Source organism: Rhinolophus hipposideros (assembly GCF_964194185.1).
Source record: "Rhinolophus hipposideros genome assembly, chromosome: 1".
NCBI lineage: Eukaryota > Metazoa > Chordata > Mammalia > Chiroptera > Rhinolophidae > Rhinolophus > Rhinolophus hipposideros.
Window position 1 is genome coordinate 37,579,299 of NC_138047.1, and position 19,993 is coordinate 37,599,291.

The 19,993-nt window shown below is 40.8% G+C and overlaps 1 protein-coding gene across 3 annotated transcripts in view; it reads left to right on the plus strand.

The window, feature by feature from the left end:
* Window positions 1-19,385, plus strand: part of LOC308501145 (mitochondria-eating protein-like) — a 40,486-nt gene extending 21,101 nt beyond the window's left edge. Inside the window, exons 5-13 of one of the 3 annotated variants that reach the window (XR_013993835.1) lie at window positions 39-335; window positions 1,949-2,429; window positions 3,881-4,039; window positions 4,898-5,073; window positions 8,696-8,819; window positions 10,617-10,700; window positions 13,005-13,050; window positions 13,846-15,025; window positions 16,223-17,097. Coding sequence is in view for 2 of the 3 variants with exons in the window: in XM_081056952.1 (XP_080913078.1) it covers window positions 39-335; window positions 1,949-2,429; window positions 3,881-4,039; window positions 4,898-5,073; window positions 8,696-9,002 (1,420 nt within the window). In the remaining variant the exon portion in view is untranslated. Of the gene's footprint in view, window positions 1-38; window positions 336-1,948; window positions 2,430-3,880; window positions 4,040-4,897; window positions 5,074-8,695; window positions 9,114-10,616; window positions 10,701-13,004; window positions 13,051-13,845 lie in introns of those variants that run through there. The other 2 variants (XM_081056953.1, XM_081056952.1) reach the window with 2 other exon arrangements.
* The last annotated feature ends 608 nt before the right edge of the window (window positions 19,386-19,993 follow it).

A 19,993-nucleotide genomic window follows, 5' to 3' on the forward strand; every position in this document is an offset into this window, starting at 1 on the left:
TTCCTTAAAATTGTGTGTGTGTGTGTGTGTGTGTTCAGGCTTAAATCTCTTCAAGTCCAAGAGGAGGCCCGCAACAGGAACTCAGAGCGTAGAGGCTCATTGCGTAGGAGCAGCGAGCAGCGCGATGCAGAGTCTAAAGGCTCGGAGCAGAGGAGCTCGGAGCAGAGGAGATCCGAGTGGGGCTCCGACAAGCGCGGCTGGGACAACCGCAGCTCCGACAAGCGCACTTCGGATAAGCGGAACGCAGAAGCGATATGCGATTATGAGAAACAGATCCGAACGCTGAAGGACGAGATCGCTGCTCTGTGTGCTGAAAAATCTGCACTCCAAGGAAGGTCTGACACATTCTCACAGACCCTTTCCTTTAAGTTCCTATTGTTAGTGATACAAGCCTGGCTTGGAAAACAAAGTAAAATCACATGCTTGAACCCAAACCCCAACAATATGGGAAGCTTTGAATTGTAAAGGGCTTTCTCTGACTGCACCCTTCCAGGGTGAGAAAACACTGCCTGGATCGCCAGTACTTGGGCACTAACTGATCTGGGGCTGACGACGAGGTTTAAGGAATGAAACTGAGACTTATGAGAAAGTAAAATTCTTTGGCTTGAAACAAGATTTGAGTGGGCCTATAATATAAGAATGACTGTTCCATGATAGGAAGGTCTCTGAGTCCTCCCTCCCTCCAGGGATGACCAGCTGCCATTCTACTGGAGGGTAGTTCTTTTTTATAGCTCTCTGTGTTTGATGGCTGTGTAGGTAAGTGTTCTTGTGAAATTCCTTTCTAGCGATGGACAGAACATTAGGACAGGTCATTCAGTTAGTGTTAAGTGAGGACAAAGCAGTATGTTTCTGTTTGGAGTTGCTGCATTTTCTTTGTTCTAACGTTCCCTCCCGCCCCCCATGCCCTGGTTCAGGCAATCAAATCCACCACCGCACCCTATTCCCCTAAATGGCACCTTACTCTTTAATTTTTGGGACTCACTCCGCCAGTGTTGTCCTGCTACGGCGTTGTACTGGCTCCTAGGAGTGGATTCTGTGCTTTTTTCCCTAACTCTGCGATCAGTGACATCACATTGATAGCTTGAAATTGGCCATGGGTGGAGTATTTGTTGCACCATGGAATTGGCAAACACTATAAATGAGGGCTTCCTCCCTCCCCTTTAGAGTCCGCTTTGCACTGCCATTTGCCCCATGGTTTCTGCTATGTGCCATTTGCTTTGGGCTAGCTAGTCTGATAATTTAGCTTGTACTTGGGAGTCACATTTCACTGCTATGGTGCTTTCCAATTCCAATCCACATGTATTAGCTTACCTGATCGTACAACCTCCATCCCTACCTTGAAGTAGAGCAAAAATTATGTGGGTGAAAGCTGAGGCTCTGGAGAGGAGAAATGATTGCAGACGCTGCCACTGCTGTGACATGGAGAAGCGGTGACTGCAACATAAATCTTCTTTCACATAAGGCTCATGTGGTGTGAGCTCTTATACCATAACGTCTACCGAGGTGTTGGGGCACGAAATACTGAAAATCTGACTTCTTCTTGAACTCGGGCTCTTGCTAGCTGTGTCACTCTAGGACAGCCAATTAACTTTCCTGAGGTTCAAGTTCCTCATCTGTAAAATGGCCAACAATCCATGCTGGCTTCACAGGGCTGCTGAAAGGATACGTTGAGGTGCTCAATGAGTGAAAGGGTTTTACCAATCCTAATTCACCATGCAAATAAATATCGAGTCTTGTCTCGTGGTTGTGATCGCGTCCGAGGCCTGGTGGATTCACAGCGCCTCTGACAGGCCTAGTGGAGAGGTCAGGAAGGCAGCTGCGTTCCCGCCTGCAGGGGCGCATGGCTCCTTAGTATCGTTTGCGGTTTACGAGGGGAGGAGCAGCAGAGTCCAGGAAGGACAGAGAAGTGAATCAGAGTGCCTCCCTGCTGATTCTTGCTTATCAACAGGTCCGCCAGGAGCCGGTCTCCTAGCCCTGCCCCTCGCGGCCGCAGCCACAGCCGCAGCCGCAGCCGCAGCCCCAGCCGCAGTCAGAGCCGCAACCGCAGCCACAGCCGCAACCGCAGCCACAGCCGCAGTCAGAGCCGCAGTCAGAGCCGCAACCGCAGCCCCAGCCGCAGCCGCAGCCCCAGCCGCAGCCCCAGCCGCAGTCAGAGCCGCAACCGCAGCCCCAGCCGCAGCCCCAGCCGCAGCCCCAGCCGCAGCCAGAGCCCCAGCCGCAGCCCGGCAGGCAGCCCCTCCACCGCAATGGTGAAGATCAGGACCCCGTCTCCGGGTCGCGCCCGGCTGTCCAGTGCGGCGCGCAAGGCTGCCCTCCTGTCGCGGTTCAGCGATGCCTATTCCCAGGCCCGCCTGGATGCCCAGCGCCTGTTGCGGCGCTGCATCGACAAAACCGAGACCTTGCAGCGTATCATTTACATCGCCACAGTGGTATGTGACACTCCTGCGCTCCAGGGGTCCTTGGGCGCAGCGGGGACACACGTTTTGGTTAACTGAACAGCACAGCTTAACAAGACTGGTAGAGCCTGAGGTCCCTGCAAGAGGGTGGGATTTCCCTCCCGCCCTCCTTTCTTCCTGTTTTCCTTTCTTCCTTCCATTGCAAGTGTGTAGGATGAGTCGTTTTTTCACAATCAATAACTATTCATATATATTAATATCGATACTGACCAGACATTTGTTGAAGTAGTCATAGCTGTAGGACTCTCTCAGATGGGTACATACTAAGTTGATTTGCACTGAAGCTTCTAAATGGACACAGGTGCGCCAGTGGATATATTATTGCTAACGGCTATCATATGATTGTTTTCCTTCAGTTCTTAGAAATATGAGAAGGCCGTGATTGTGTTAACTCTTCTGTTTATTTAACTAAGAGTAGTTGCTAAAGCTGCCAACATATCCACTACTTGAGTATGGCAGATTAAAAAGTGCTCAGCTATAATCCTAAATCCCAAAGCAAATGCGTTTGTTCCTTGAGTACCATATTGAGCTGCTGAGTTCCTTATGAGAACAGTTAAATGTTAAAACAACAGAACAGAGCTCGGGTGTGGGAGCAGAATGATCAGAATCTACTGAACTTTATGCTGTATTTATTCATTTATGTCAGAGGTCAGCAAACTAGCACCTGTGGGCCATAGCTGTCCCTGGCCTGTATTTCTAAGAGACATACCACCTGAGAGTTAAGAATATAAGAAGGGTTTTACATTTTTAAAGGGTATAAAAAAGTATAAAAAAGTGAGAAAGATACTATGTCTAAAGCCTAAAATATATACTATGCGGCTTTTTACGGAAAAAGTTTGCACACCCCTGGTTTATATAATTAAGAATCACTTTCTGAGTTGGTTAAAGTTCTATAAGCATAGAGACCATGTCTTTTACGCATACCTAAGTTTTCCCAATGCTGACTACATAACAGGCGTTTCATACATAATTCTTGAATTGTTCATATGCCAGATAACATGCCAGACCTTTGATGTGTGTCTATGTACGGCATAAACCCGAGATTGATCATTTCCTCTCATTTCTTCACCAGTAATAAGAAATTACTGTGACAGCATAGCAACAACTAGCATCTTTCCAGTATTTACGTAATCACAGATGATTTATTTCTTTGAATCTGTGCCGTCCTGCTTCCTGCACTCAGGATTACCAGAATGATGGGCTGCTGTCTTGACATTAATGAACGTGGATAGTCATATATGTATTTATTTCACAGTTGAGATGTGTATGTTCTCCCTGATTAAAAAGTTTTGACCAACTGTTTAGTTATTAGAAAATCCATGTGATGTTGAACTTTTGATGGGTGTTCTTTCTTCATTTCTTGCTCTGCACATCTTTGCCACCCTCCTCTCACCAAATAAATTTACTGCAATTTTTATGCGCAGGAGGCATTTCATGTAGCTAAAATGGCATTCAGACATTTCAAGATCCGTGTGAGGAAATCGTTGACACCGTCTTATGCGGGGACGAATGAGTTTGAGGATGCTGTTTTGGATTATATCCTTTGTCATCTTGATCTGTATGATTCCCAAAGCAGTGTAAACGTAAGTGTTGAGTCTCTTATTGGGGACGGTTTGCTGCTGCTGATGTTTACACCGAATACTAATGACTCAGAAGTCTATTCAGTGCTTAGTATTGCTTCTATGTAACAGAAAAGCAGAAATGAGCAGCACCCAATTTACTTTGTAGAACCAGCCATTATTGGCTGTTTCTTTCTTAGACATTTTATGGGGAAAAGTATTCTGAACTTTATAGTTCTGTTCTTTAGACTCTTACGACTAGAGGATAGAATATCATAGTGCTTAAGAGCGAAAATTGAGATAGGTAGGTGTGGATTTGCATCCTGGCTCTGCCACTTACTAGCTGTGTGACCTTGCACATTTACTTAACCTCTCTGTGCCTTAGTTTTGTAATCTTTACATGGGAACAACAATGGTCATGACCTCATAGAGTTCTCAAGAAGAGTAAATGAAAGAAAGAGGGTAATTTGCTTAGCACAAGAATTGGCACCTAGTAGACTCTCAATAAAAGCAAGCTATTACAATAATTATTATTATTACAGATTATGAAAAAGTCAGAGTTCTGTGTTGGCACATAACTTGCCCAGAATAAAAAGAAATAAGGAAAGGATAAATAAAATCTATTAAGTGTTTTTTCTTTAGTTTTTTTCTTTTCTTTTTGAGACTCTCTTGAGGCCTTTAGTATGTCATTTGTACTCTGTCATCCCTCCTCCTTCCCTATCAGTGAGGCTTTCTCCTTTTAGCACATGTAATCCTTCTCTACTGTAAGTTGTTTTTACTCCCATGCTATTTTTCCACCTTCCATCAGTCATAATATCCTTAGGATTGTCAGTTTCATGTCACAGGTTGGTAACAAGGTCATTCCATCTTTTTGTTTTTCAGGATGTGATCCGAGCCATGAATATCAACCCCAAGATTTCATTCCCTCCGGAAGTTGACTTCTGCCTCCTCAGTAACTTCATCCAGGAGATATGCTCCATTGCCTTTGAAATGCAGACGTTAGAGCCACCCTTAGATATTGCATTTGGGGCCGATGGAGAGGTTTTTAATGATTGCAAGTAAGAGACATAGGAGCAGAAGCTAAGGGATTCTTTATAAATAAGTGACCTTGTCTTTATTACCTGGGAACAATTTAGGGAAAAAGGACTCTGGGTGAGGAAATCAACAGACACCACCTGATTTCCAGGCCCTGCCATGTACTTCCCGGTACTACAGGGCAGAACCCTCTCCTGGGGTCATTTTCTTTCTCAGCCAAATCTGATTCAGGAGGGATAATATGATTTCCATTCAAAATATTGGTCTTGGGGAGAACTAATGATTACCTGGAGCCTCTCTGGACCTTTTAAAAAGAAAGGTGCTATATAAATACACGTGTGTATTATAATACGTTTTATTGTTTAAAAATTTATTTCTTATTGAGGTAGCATTGACATATAACATAATATTAGTTTTAGGTATACAACATAATGATGCGATATTTGCATATATTGTGAAATGATCACCACAGTAAGTCTAGTTACCATCTGTTACCATACATAGTGACAAAATTATTTTTCTTGTGATGAGAACTTTTAAGATCTACTCTCTTAGCAACTTTCAAACATGCAGTACAGTGTTATTAACTATAATCACCATACTGTACATTACATCCCTATGACTTATTTATTTTATAGCTGGAAGTTTGTACCTTTTGATTTCCGTAACCCATTTTGCCTTTTCCCATGCCTCTGGCAACCATCAATCTGTTTTCTGGATTTATGAGCTTGGTTTTTGTTTGTTTTTTGGATTCCACATATAAGTGAGATCACATGGTATTTACCTTCCTCTCTCTTATATCTGTTAGCATAATACCCTCTAGGTCCATCCGCATTGTCACAAATGTCAAGATTTCATTATTTTTATGGCTAAATAATCCATTATATATACGTGTATGTATGTGTATCTATACAGAGGGTACGAAAAAATGTATACACATTTTAAGAAAGGAAAACTATTAAAATTGTAATGCTCAATATATATCAATAACAAGAGATGAACACAAGTCACGTTTGACTTCTGCAATTACAAGAGGAGCTCTAAGTGGTTACCATCAGCGTCCAGACACTTCTGGTTATGGTGAACTCCTGCTTGAGCAACGCTGACCAAAGTGTCCACTTGTATACATTTTTTTGGCATCCCTGGTATATATATGCATGCCACATCTTTCTTATCCATTCATCCGTTGATGGACACTTATGTTGTTTCCATATCTTGGTTATTGTAAATAATGCTGCAATGAACATAGGGGTTCATACTTCTTTTTGAATTATTGTTTTGGAATTTCTTTGGATAAATACCCAGAAGTGGAATTTCTGGATCATATGGTAGTTCTATTTTTATTCTTTTGAAGAACCTCCATACTATGTATATCTTCTTTGGAAAATTGTCTATTCAGATTCTCTGCCCATTTTTTAATCAGATTGTTTGAGTTTTTTTGCTTTTGTTGGTTTTCATTGCATTATTTAGGCCAGATTTCTGAAAATGTGGTGTATGGGTCACCTGCATCAAAATTACTCAAGTACTTGTTAAAAATGCAGATTCCTGGATCACACTCTATGACATTATTGCAGTATAGGCCTTGAGGAATCTGTAATTTAACAAGCGCCCAGGTATTCCTTCTGCACACTAACATTTTGAAATCACTTGCTCCAGACTCTTTTATCTAGGAACACTAGATGTCTACCAACTTTTTCATGGTAAATGTTTTCTTTATAAATTAGAAGAACTTTAATTTAGAACATTTTACTGAAATTGTATGAGATCTTATGATATAGCTGGAGATTATCCTGGAGGAGGCCACGCTGATGGTTAAGAACAGGCTCTGGTGTCAAATTGCGTGGGTTCTAATCCTGGCTCCATCACGAATCAGCTGTACAGGCTTAAGCAGCTACATTTTTACTCAAATTTTACTTAATTTTCCTGTTCCTTAGTTTCTTCTGTCAAATGGAAGCACTAATAATACCTATTTCCTAGGGCTATAGAAAGTTCGTTGAGATCATTCAGATAAAGTACTTAAGGATGCTGCCTGGCATGTAGTGTGCTCTCAGGAAATGTTAGCTCCGGGTCTTTGCTCAGGTTGTGGAGTTATGGGTTGGTGGCAGCCCCCTATTCCTAGCAGCTTGTGATGATGGAGACCATATAGCTTTATTTTGCTTATACAAATCACAACGATGGCATTTCCAATTGCCTTGTAGCATGTCATATTTTCTTGCCATCTCCCAGTTTCTAGATTCTTTCAGATGACTGCTGCCAGCATGCATCCCCTCATGGAAGACCTGAATATTAGAACATTACACTGCAGTTGGATCTTTTTGATTCTCTTACAGAACACAATATCTGCATGCCTCTTTTTAAATTCCTTTTTCCTTAGAGGATTCATGGTCCCAATAGGAAATATTCACCCATTTCAGTTCATGGAATCTGCACATTTCCCAGACCTCTGGGAGGCCTCCTGCTTCCATGCCTTAATCAGAGGGAACATGCAGCCTCTTGGCCTGTGCTCCTGTATGGCTGTGGAGTGGAAACTGGAGTTGCTAGGAACGGTTGGATTTGGCTCTGCTTCTAGGATTTCACAAAACAAGTCTAATGCTTTTCCTTTTCATTCTTTCTTTTTTACTTTAGCAGCCTTTCACACATGTAAAAGTATTACTCAAATTCTCCTCCTTCTGACCTCTGGCTTCAGGTTTTTTCCTATGAAGGAGGTTTGAGACTTCCTGACAAATGGATGCGTTTCCTTGGCCTGTTCTCCATGCTCTTCTGGGCATTCCTTTTTAGAAAGTGTCCACACTGCGTGGCATCCCCTGCTTTGAAATGAGGACTAACATGTTTTCCATTTTTATTCTCTATTAATTCAGCTATTTTGTGGTAGTTTTTTCTTTTTGTCAGCCATATGACACTGTTCACTCGTTTTGAGTTCAACTGAAATCTGTTATATTTTTACTTGTGCTGTGATTAAGCCATTTATCACTTTTATCTGTGCAGTTCAATGCTTTTTAGACTCAATTGTAGGACCCCATAGGTATCCGCATTACATTGGATCTGATTAGATGCAGCTTATTGTTCCAACCAGTCAAGCTATTTTCTGATACTGTGATCTGTGTTTTTTTTTTCCCGCCCTACTTCCCACCTTTGGACAAATTTTCTATATTTCATGCAGATCATTGCTGAATGTATTGATTTATCGCAGGATTGAGAGAGAACTTTTCATCTTCATTCATGTTCTCATTGACCCATTAATTGCCCCACTTTGGATATGATCGTTGAACCCCTCTACCTAAGTTAATCACCCACTTATACTTCTCTTATTTTGTCTGCAAGTGTACATGAGAGATCTTGTAGGAAGCCTATAGGACTTCACAGAGTCTCTAGGATTTCCCTGAATGGCAACTCTTGTAATCCTGAGAAGAGAAGGACAAGATTAGTCTGACGTGACTTGTTCTCAGTGAGTTCCTGTTAGGTCCTTGTTATCACTGGTTCATATTCTAAGAGCCCACAACCATCTCTTTAATAATAGCACAAGGATCCATATTTATCTAGATCTGAGCTTAACCAAAACGAAAATTTACACTGATGTCCCCCTGCCCAGTTATGCCACATAATTGCTTACCTTCTCTTTCTCCTTCTTTTGTGTGTTTAAAACAGGTACCGTCGCAGCTATGACTCCGATTTCACCGCCCCCTTGGTCTTCTATCATGTGTGGCCTGCGCTCATGGAGAATGACACTGTCATCATGAAGGGAGAGGCTGTCACCAAGAGAGGGGCTTTTGTACGGATGCCTTGCATAGTGAAAATTCATCCCAACTGTTTGATTCACAAGTTCGAGAACGTTTATAAACCCAGAGATTCTATAAAAGAAGTTTATAAAGAGTTGTTTGATAAAATTTCACACAAAGGAGAGGAAATGGAGAAGCAGGGAAAGAACAAATTCTTTTCTTTGATTCATTCATAATTTCCTGGCAGTAATTTCTTTGCCTGTTGTTTTATTTATTTATAAGATGGAACTAGTCATATTTACCTCCTCCATCTTAGCAATATTATGCTATTATAAGTGCTAAGCCCTTTGAAGTCACCTTATTGGAGGCCTTCTGTAACTCTAAGCATTTGAAATTCATTAGTTAACTTTCAGGGAACAGGTGCCAAATTTTTACTGACAATTCTCTATTTTTGGAAAACAATGAATGTGCCCTTTTCTCTTCTTGGTATGATGTGTAGAAAGGGGAGGGATGGAGAAAAAGAGGGCAGAAGAGTTGGGGAGAGAGGAGCCAATCACCTTTGGAAGGTTGCTTCCTGTATACATTGGTTGTAGAACATGCTAAATAATTGGGCAGCCTTCAAAATAGTCTTAGGTATGCAAGTGTGTGAGTGTGTGTTGTGGTGGGATTGGGTGTTGGAACTGCTGGCCATGGGTGCTTGCATATTCTGTATAGTGAACATTAGGGAGTTTTGACCCTGCCATTCCTAGAGTTAAGTAACTCCTGAAGTGAAGCTCCTCGGTCCAGAGCAAAGCCACCACCTGCGTGGTCTCAGTTCCTGTTCTCTTCCAACTAGAGAATAGGCAGCTTTTCATCCATATAGTGGAGAAAGGGAGTAGTGCATTTTAAAAGAATTTAAGAATAGGGTTTTTGCAGCTTAAGCAGCCCACTGCAGCTAATTGTATCTCAATAAAATATTTTGTGCTATCGAAGTTGAACCCATAGAAATTGGGTTGTGTTGATCTGACAACTACACATTCTCTGCAACGAGTAAGCTCATAAAACATACTTTTTGCCCCTATAATAATCACCCTCTATTAAGAAACTCTTACGGTAAACTGTCTGTAGTACAATTTGGAAGGGAGGGAGAGGAAATAGCCACTATTCTTAACGTTCTATATCAAATAGCCATTGCCTTTTTTCCCTTCTCTCCCATCAAACGTATCACCAACATTTGCCCAAGCTTAAACTCAAGCTTATTCTCATTAAAATGAGAATACTCTAAAAGGAAGAACTTGGAAAAGGAAAAATTTGAATGAAGGGAAATTTTTAAGAAGGATCTTACTGATGAAATCTCATTATAGTGAATATAGTTCTCCTCTTATTCATTAAATTAGTTGGAGAGTAGATGAGCAGCAGTGGTGATTCAGTCACTCATTCATTAATCATTTCATTCAACAATAGTTATGTATTCAGTAGTTATTTATGACCCAAGCACTGTGTGTAGGGGCTGAAGATCCCCCAATGAATAAAACAGACACAAATCCCTGCCCACGGGGAGTTCACATATTCCAACACTTGCAAACTTAATGTAATTTCTAACAACTTACTCATCAAAACAAAATTCTACTAGCACCAAGAGTTTGAAAATTCTCAAGTTCACTGTAACGGGACTTCTAGTTTTGAAATACTCTAAAGGTATTGTCAAATATCGGGCAACTGTAGGAAATGAAAGGAGTGTACCTCATGCTAATGACCAGTAATAGGCAAGTGTAATCATACCAGCAAAACCTTGGTCCGTGGGATATGCATAATGTTTTAAATTATGTGCATTTTCACTGACTATTGACTGTTTTTTTTCTCTCTCTCAGTGGAATTCGGTGCAGTCTGTAAGTCGGTGTCGAAGCAGGAGTTTAAGCCCCATCTCCCCCTGTAATCCCATTGGTTTAAGCACGGTACATATCTAATCATTTTTACACAAAATCATCCTATTGTGGACATTTTTTCTTCAGCAGTCGCCTATAAAAGAGGTGATTATAAGTCTATAGGTAGAAAGAGAACCTGTTGCAATTACCCAAAATGGATTTTTATACTACCTTGGGAGAAGGAATTTATTATTCTAGAAAGAAGGAAGTAGAGGCAGTTTTTTTCCGACTTAGTTGAAAGACTAATAGACTTTACTTATTTCATAGTTTTATGAATGAAAATGGGGTATTAAATATCAGTCTTCTGAACAGAGAATGGGACACCTTGGTTAACTGACCTCGGCACAGGTCCCAGCTTCTTCTGGAACTTACTGTATGATTCGGAGAAATTGCTCAAATGGTTTGGCTTTGGATATTTTATAAAGGGCATTGCAGGGATTAATTTTCTTCTCAACTTCAAAGTTGGAAGAATAAGGTTAGTCTCTTTGTATATTGGTTCTTGGGAGGATTACTAATACTCTGTCAAACAAAAAAAATAGTAAAAATATCTCTGAAAACAAAAAATGTTATAATTCACCACTGTTATTTATTCAACAAATACTATTTAGTCGATGCATTTTGAATGCAGAGCTGGACCAAAACATGTGGACACCAGATAGCTAACAAAGTGCTGTTCCTTCCAATAAAACACTTTAAAATATTTGTTCAACCTTATTTTAGGGAGAATGGTGAAGGAGAACCACATCTGGCAACACTCCCCTTCTCTGAAATGATCTCTAGCAATGCAGCTCTAACCCCAAACGTCTAAAACCCCCTCGGCAAAACAAAAACAAAAACCCTTGCAGTTAATAAGACTCGACTTTCTTACTGAGTTTAGTGAGCATCTATTGGGACTCTAGCATGCTCCTTTATCAAATGTTTCCCCCCCAACCCCCCGTATCTGATGAACGCTAGATTTATGGTGGGATTGGCACATAAAAATGGCTAAAACATGGTCTCTTCCCTGAATGGGTTTCAATATAGGAAATTTAATATGATGTAAGCAAAGTAACTGAATGTGGATATGATACTGTCTATAAAAGAAGCACAGAGTAGGCAGAGCTTACTCTGGGTTTGGTAGTGAGGACTGGGTTCAGTTTGATCTGGCAGAATTTCAGTGAGCTGGGAAATTGGGGAGCAAAATGGCCTGACATTGGAAAAGACTTGCATCTAACACAGTTCTTTTGCTCTTAGAGATTTTAATATAACTTACTTGTCTTTATTCATGGAGAATATTTATAGTAGGTAAAAGCAAAAGGATAGTGCATTTAGTGGACCGATGAATAAGAAGGAAATCTTGCGAGTTTTATGCTGGAAGAATCACAATTCTCCTCATTCTAAGAGGAAATGGCATGTTAGAAAAAGGAGCAATTTAGACCCTATTGTGCTTACAACCATGGCGAAGTTTACCTCTGGATGCTCATTGGAAGGCTGTTAATGGGCACCGTCCCTATACGTCCCTGCAATAAACCCCTATACGTGTCTGAACCACCTCCTCTCTCTCCTACTTTGTGCCTAGTTTTAGATGAGAACAAGATATATTCTCAAAGGTGAAACTGCTACCAAAATTCTGTCCCTTTCCACCATCCTCTCCTTACCACAAGACTGGTACACCTGCAAAATGACAGACAAATATTTTTGGTTAGTCTGGATTTTTGACGTATTTGAGGTCTTGCAACCAGAACAGCTTCCATCTTTGTTAGTGTCTATTTATGTGAAGTGTTTGAGCAAGAATGATGCCTGCAGTCAGTTATTTCTGAGCCGTAGCAGGATTTTAGGCGCAGGTGGTGGTTTTTGCTTAGTGAAAGCAAAGGTGAGATTTGAACAATGCTTTTTTTCTGGCTGCCCAGTGACCCTTTTTAATAAGGCAAGATTTTGAACACATGAGATAATTCATGTAAAGGAGCTGCCAGGCAGTATTTGCTTATTTTAGCTTTAATTAGTTAATAATAATAATAATCATAATAATTTTCTGGAAAGCTTTTAATTCAGGATGTCCACTGAACATCCAATCTCAAAGTCTTTAACAACCATTCACAATAACAAAAGCAATAAAAACTAGGCTACTGAGCCCAGCTTTTAATTAACAATATAATTTAAACTAAGTCGAGTATCCATTTACTTCAGAAAATTAAAAAGGAATCGCAGTGCCCAACCCTGGGATGTGTGGGGGGAAGCATAGTTCTAAGTGTCTGCGAGCAACCATTTAGCTGGTTTTAGAAAAAAGTGTCAAAAGGATTCACTCATCCAGCTCCATCTACTGTGTGATTCACATTACACTTTTATATTTTCTAGGTATCCCGAAGCCGCAGTCCTTCTCCAATAAGATGTGGATTGCCAAGTAAGTGGGATGATTTAGATGGAACAGTTTTCTGCTTTTTTTTTTTTTTTTCAATTTTATTGGGGAAGGGGAACAGGACTTTATTGGGGGAACAACGTGTACCTCCAGGACTTTTTTCCAAGTCAAGTTGCTGTCCTTTCAATCTTAGTTGTGGAGGGTGCCGTTCAGCTTCAAGTTGTCCTTTCAGTCTTAGTTGTGGAGGGTGCAGCTCAGCTCCAGGTCCAGTTGTCGTTTCTAGTTGCAGTTTCTAGTTGCAGGGGCACAGCCCACCATCCCTTGCGTGAGTCGAGGAATTGAATTGGCAACCTGTGGTTGAGAGGATGCGCTCCAACAAATTGAGCCATCCAGGAGCTCAGTGGCAGCTCAGCTCAAGGTGCCATGTTCAATCTTAGTTGCAGGGGGTGGAGCCCACCATCCCTTGCGGGACTCGAGGAATTGAACCGGCAACCTTGTGGTTGAGAGCCCACTGGCCCATGTGGGAATCGAACTGGCAGCCTTCGGAGTTAGGAGCATGGAGCTCTAACCCCCTGAGCCACCGGGCCGGCCCAGTTTTCTGCTTTTTAATGCTCTTTTTGCAGCAAAATGTTTTGCTTTCTAGGGAACATCTTTTACTTCCATCTCATACCTTTCATTTCTTGGAAGATGGTACTGGAGCAGGTCCCATGACAGGAGGAGCTTAGAACTGAGAGATTTTATTCATGTAAACTTAGATGAACTAACCTGCTTTCATGTGGGCCCTCCCCCAAGAAATTCTAAGAGTGACCATAATAATGAACTGTTGATTTTTCTCCTTAGGGTTTTAAAACCACGAGACACGTTCCTTTGCCACAGGACATCTGCAACAGCCAACCTCCCCAGCGCCTCCATCTGCCTGCAGTGTCTGCCTCAGACCTCACTTAAGATAATGTGAAAAGGCAATTCTGAGTATCACTCCACACAGAGTTAAATGTTTTGGCTTAGTGTATTTATAATTTCAGATACATTGCATTTTATTTCATTTTATAGATACAAATTCCATTAATTTGATAAAAAATTCTTGCCTAGGTGTTTAGGATCATATTCATTTGAAGCAGAGTCCATTACGCGGGTTCAGGATTTTCATCCTGAAGTATTAGGACCTTTTCTAGGAACTATATGAACAAAAAAAGAAAACCTTTACCATACTGAGTCCAAAAGACAAGAAGAGTCAGTTTAGTTTACAAATTGATCATAAGTATTATAGTTGCTGGTATTGGCTTTAACTTGAAAACAATATTTCTGTTTTTATTTTCCTTTAGGGTTTGGAAAGACAGCCCTAATCTCAGGTTGGGGAACTCTTAGCAGTCGCACTGACTTCAGGCTAAATGCAGATGGTGATGATTTAAGAGACTACATAGTTCGTTGGTTTGCTTTTCTTTCTCTATTTTGAGTCCCCAGTTTGATTTAACTGAGTGCTGTATGTTGAAGCTACTTGAAAGAATTTTCTTGCTTCATAAATGTAGAGCAGTCATTTGGAAAAAAAGACAGCTTTGAGATAAATGATAATTACCTAGTGTTTCTCTCCTGGAAATGTTTCATACAGTTTTAATGTACATGTTAAATACAAAAGCTATTTTATATTTAATAGCTGGACATGCTCTTTACCTATTCCACCTCATTGTTTACAAATTCAGACCTCCTAAGAGCTCCATCTGACTAAAAATACCTAAACTCAAGGCCTAAAACTGGGGACACCATTTATTGATTTTAAATTGAGCGTATATCCCCTGATTTCTTCACTGTGAAGTACTGTTGAAAGTTCAAAATAATAATGGAATGTGGCTTTCGCAAGACAGGTAATATTCTTTCTGCTTTTCTTTTCTTTCACTGTAAAGCCGACCTTAAACAAAGCCTTACAAATGACTTTTGCTATGTGTCCTTTAGAGAGAAATTCTGAATTAGCCACAGCTCAGTTTGCGTCAGCTCAGTGCCAAAACCAGCACCTAAAGCTTTTCAGGTGAAGAAAATCCCCTAACTTCTCTAAAGCATCTTGTCCCTTGTGGTGGGAGATAGAGATGAGGGAGAGACCATTTCAGTCCCTGCCCCTTGGGCCTAATGGTCACTAACTCACTCTGAAGAGTGAGGTTATTTTTTTCCTCTTGTGTAGTTATGTTGTCATCACATTGAGGCAATGCTCTAGGGAGAACTTGGTGCCCAGGTAGCTCCAGTTCCAATTTGGTCATCACCTTGATTTGTAGCCTTAAGCAAGTTACTCATCTCTCTGAGCTTTAGTTCCATGGTAGGGTGAGAAGGTTGGATGAGATTAGTAGTTCTCTTAACCCTCCCAGACTCAATGCTCCCTTTTATAACAAATGTTTTCTTCTGTCTATTCTGAAATGAAATTCAAAGTTAATATGAGCTATTCTGCATATATCCTTTTAAACGATGGATATAGTACTATAATATAGAGCAGAAAAAAAAGAAAGCAGTTTTTAATAAAATAAGATGTATTTCAGTTAAAACACTTGGGTATATCCATCCTAGAAGATAAAATTAAATCGTCAGATGCTTGCACCTGTACGTAGAATCTTAATGCCGATCAATGTGTGTTGTATTGGCAACGTCAGTATTTTTATTGGATCTGCTTTTTCTGAAATGGTGGGCAACTCTGGGTAAAGTTTCGAACAAAAATCTCATAGTTGTACCTTGACCTACTTAGTAAGTGCATTCCTGGAAAAGTTGGTATATTTTGAAACCATGCAATAATTACTTTGTGTTATATGTTGAAAGGTCTTTTCTAAAATCTCAGTAACGAGAATGCCTACCTATCAGAAGTGTTTCAGGAGTCGAATGTGGAAATGCATGCCCTGATTTGGAAACAGGTCACCCATATTCATTTATTTGTATGTACCCTGTCTGGCCATTTGCCATTTCTTAAGTCTCTGATTTGAACTATAATCACACAGGGAATGGTAAATAGTCTAGAATAACTTTTGGAAAGGATCCACGAAACCAAAGGAGGTTGACCTGTACTCATTTAATCTAGGCATGCAATTTAACCTTAGTGGCTTTGAAAACATGAAAAGCTCTTAGTTCATCATCTGGGTAATGTTAGTTCCTGTATTATTGGTTTAATATCTAATAATAAAATCAAGAAAAAGAGTGCTTCTATATCTGTAGGTAGGTTCTTTGTAACGAAGTGCTTTCCTTCTAGATTTCCAAGTTCGAAGTCCTTCAGCCATCTCCACTCTGTGAGGCCTGAACTGCGGCCAGGAATTCATTCAGTAAACACCATTGAATGCTTGCTCTGGGGTTGACCCTGTGATTGCTGAATTCTGTGCTGTCACTTAATTGCCAGCTTTAGTTTATTTTGTTCGCAGTTCATTGTCATATTCAAGACACTGAGTACTTTACCATTTCTATGGAGGTTTCACTTAATTATTTCAGTCACTCCCAAAACAAATCCAGATGCCTTCATTGTTATAGGTAAGGAAACCAAGCAGTCTTCTTCCAATGCCTTACATTTCAGAATATTGTTCTATCCTGTTTTCTTTTGTTCGTCTATGGACTATAGCATCAATACTTTCATTCGTTCATTCATTCATTCATTCATTCATTCATTCATTCATTCATTCATGAATACTCGTTCAGTGAGTACCTCCTGTGTGCCAGATACGGTACATACTCCAGGAACATAGTGGTGGACAGGCTTCCGGCTCTTCCGGAGCTTGCTGTCATGTCCAGTTGTATTTCTTGGTGATTTACCTGTCGTAAAGAACAGATGTGATGGAAGAAAAACAAAATGGAGTCACACAGCACATGTAAAAGGGAGAACGTCACATATCAATTGAAGAATTTAAGTATGTTAACAGGGAGGCAAATACCCATACATAAGAAAGTTATGCAAGGAATAAGGGAAGTAGGTGAACCACACAGAGAATGTAACTCAGTGTAATTTAGATATGTCATCCATGGGGGAATTACTCAGTCTTTTAATAAATATCTACTAATCCCATGATCCTAACATTAATAATAAAATGAGTGTGGGAGGAGGAGATCCTAAGATCAATTCCAACGCTTTCCATTACCACAGCTTTGTGCTCCACCTGCTCTATTATTCCTAAGTAACAGGGCAATTTGCAGACCAAGCTAATTCACTTTTAGTCACCCCATAAATCCTTCATGTGGCGGATCGCTGCCAATAGGGTTCTGTAAAGTTTGGATTGAGTGGAAGATTTCTTAGTATGACTTTGAATAATATACATATCTATAATTAAGGGTAAAGCTTTTAAGGAACTAGTATTACAAACTGCATTAGGTTGTTGAAGTGTGAGCCCAGGAACCACATGGGTGACATTCAGTATATGCCATTTAAATACCAAAGCAGTGAAGTTTGTTGGCCTTAGTACAGTGAGTCAACAGGGCCTTGAAAACGAAGCAGGAACTACTTTTTAAATTTTAAAATAAAATATGATGGGACAATTTCACACTTAAAAAATTGCCCACTGGGTGCCAGTTCGAACATCATACTTTCCATAGTAATACTGGCAGTTGTATATCAACACTGGATAGCTAACTCTATTTTCTACCGGTTAAGCAACAAAAGAATATGATAAATGGGAATGTTATAGCTTTATTTTGATATAGGTTAAGCCATAATTTTAGTGATACAACCAAAATAACGTATTGAAATGTAATGTGAAATGTGTTTTAGAAAAGGTCTTTTAGTCATTGAACAATTGTCAAATCTTGAGTGCCAGTTGATGAATCAGACCCTTTTGCAGTTGATTTCTGGTGTTGGGAGGCTGGAGATGGGACATTACATTTTCCTCCTACTCCTCCTGTCCTCTGAGCCTAGGTAACAAATTTCAGCTCCATGGCTTCAGAATAACAGATTTCAGGATTTGGCCCAGTTCTGTGAGTCGCACATTAATGTGAGAATGGAAGAAGTTATTTGTTCACTCATCACTCATTCACTTAAGAAGCATTTTCTGATACTTGTTAAATGTTCTAGGCGCTGTGTTAGGCCGTGGGGATACAATGGTGAACAAGACTTTCCGTTGTGGAGAGAATGCGCTCAGCACTCCAGAGCAGTGTGCGCCTGTGGCATGGGTCTGTGACCTCTCTGAAAGATGGAGCAATGACTGGTGATGACTTCTTGTTTGGGAGGTAATCTTCAGTCCATTATGTTGATAGTGGGCTGAATCAGTCAGTCTTCCATTACACTGTCACCTGGAAGCCCAGACTTAGCACCAAGTGATAACTCATTCAGGGAGATTTCCCAGCTTAATATAACATATGGAGAAAATGATTCGAGAAAATACAACTTAAATAATGGGCTAGAAATGGCAAGGAGGGGCATAAAGGGCTTTGTACTCATCCTGGGAAAGGAGGCATTAATTAAAACAAGAGAAGACACTTCGTCAGGGTTGGAGAATCTACTTTCCACAGAGGTAATTTTAGGAGCCCTCCTGGGAAGGCCTTGCCGCTCACTCACACTTTCTTAGCAAATCCTTGACATTTCATTTTCAAAGGTTACTCAAACTTAAGACTTTGAAGATGGTTAGCATGCAGAAAACTTGGAGTAGTAATCCATAGTATGAATGAGGCTTTGGATTCTTTCCTGAAAGTCATATGGAAGGAGAGTTAGGTCCCCTAGTATGTGATTAGGGTTGGCAGCGTATGTAATGGAAAGGTTTTTCTCTTTGAATTGGATGGTTGAGGGCATGAAACCCAGGTTTCACCTATTGTGTTGCGTCTGGCATGAGCACAGACTTACTGGCCAGGGAGAGTTCTGTCTTTCCAAAAGGCAGCTTCATTTTAGAAGTGGTTGCCATAGGTTGGGTGTTTGTGTCCCTCATAAATTCATATGGTGAAACTTAATCCCTAGTGTGATGGTATTAGGAGGTGGGGCCTTCAGGAGGTGCTTAGCTCCTAAGGGTGGACCACTTAGGAATGGGATTAGTGCCCTTATAAAAGACACCCCAGAGCTCCCCGGCCCCTCCTGCCATGTGAGGACTCAGCAAGAAGATGGCAGTCTGTGAACCAGGAAGCAGCCTCTCACCAAACACTGAATCTACTCGTGCCTTGGTCTTGAAATTTCCAGCTCCAGAACTGTAAGAAATAAATGTTTCTTGTTTAAGCAACCCACTCTATGGCATTTTTGTAACAGCAGCCTGAATAGACTAAGACAATGGTTATCTTTGATCCAAGACCCTTTTGTATCCGTACTATATCCTGTTGCTGTTGATTCCTCTTTGCTGCATGTCACTGGCCTTGATGTGATGTGACTGACTTCTGGTTTTTTTGGTTTGATTTGAAATTGTCTAACTAAAACTAAAAAGAGGGAGTGGAATAAAAGAAAAAGTTTCATGTTTTCTTTGATTGGAAAATAAATTTCCTCTGGGTGTTATAAAAGTGGTGGCATAATTTAATTCATATATTTTATATTGATAATTTGGTAGAAAGCTTAAGATGACCTTCAGTTTCTCAGAATATCCTCTGTAGAACACTAATAACTAGTACTTAATCCAAAATTTACTATGTGGCTGTCATGAGAGGCTGCCTGCAGGGCCGCTGGTCCCGCTCCCCACACAAGAACGCAGGACATGGTGAGGCCAAAAAGAAACACCCATTGAGCCATAGATAGGGGAGTCATACCACTATATTCTCACTGGCGGTCAGCCGGGACACACACATTAGTAGCCACAAGATCCACAGTCCGCCATTCACCTCTCTGCCTGCCAACCAACCAACCAATCAACGCAGCCCCACAGTTACATCAGTAGCCAATTGGCCAACTGGTTGCCGATGGCCAACCAATCACAGTTGATGGTCATTCACTACCCGAGCCAGCACCTCCCCAGAGAGGCCGAGAGCCTGGAAACTGCTCTCTGGGACTCTGTCCCCACAGTGGCACTTTACATTATTAAACTCATTTTACAGATGGAGAAGCTAAGGCTCAAGGTCATTATTAATCACTAAC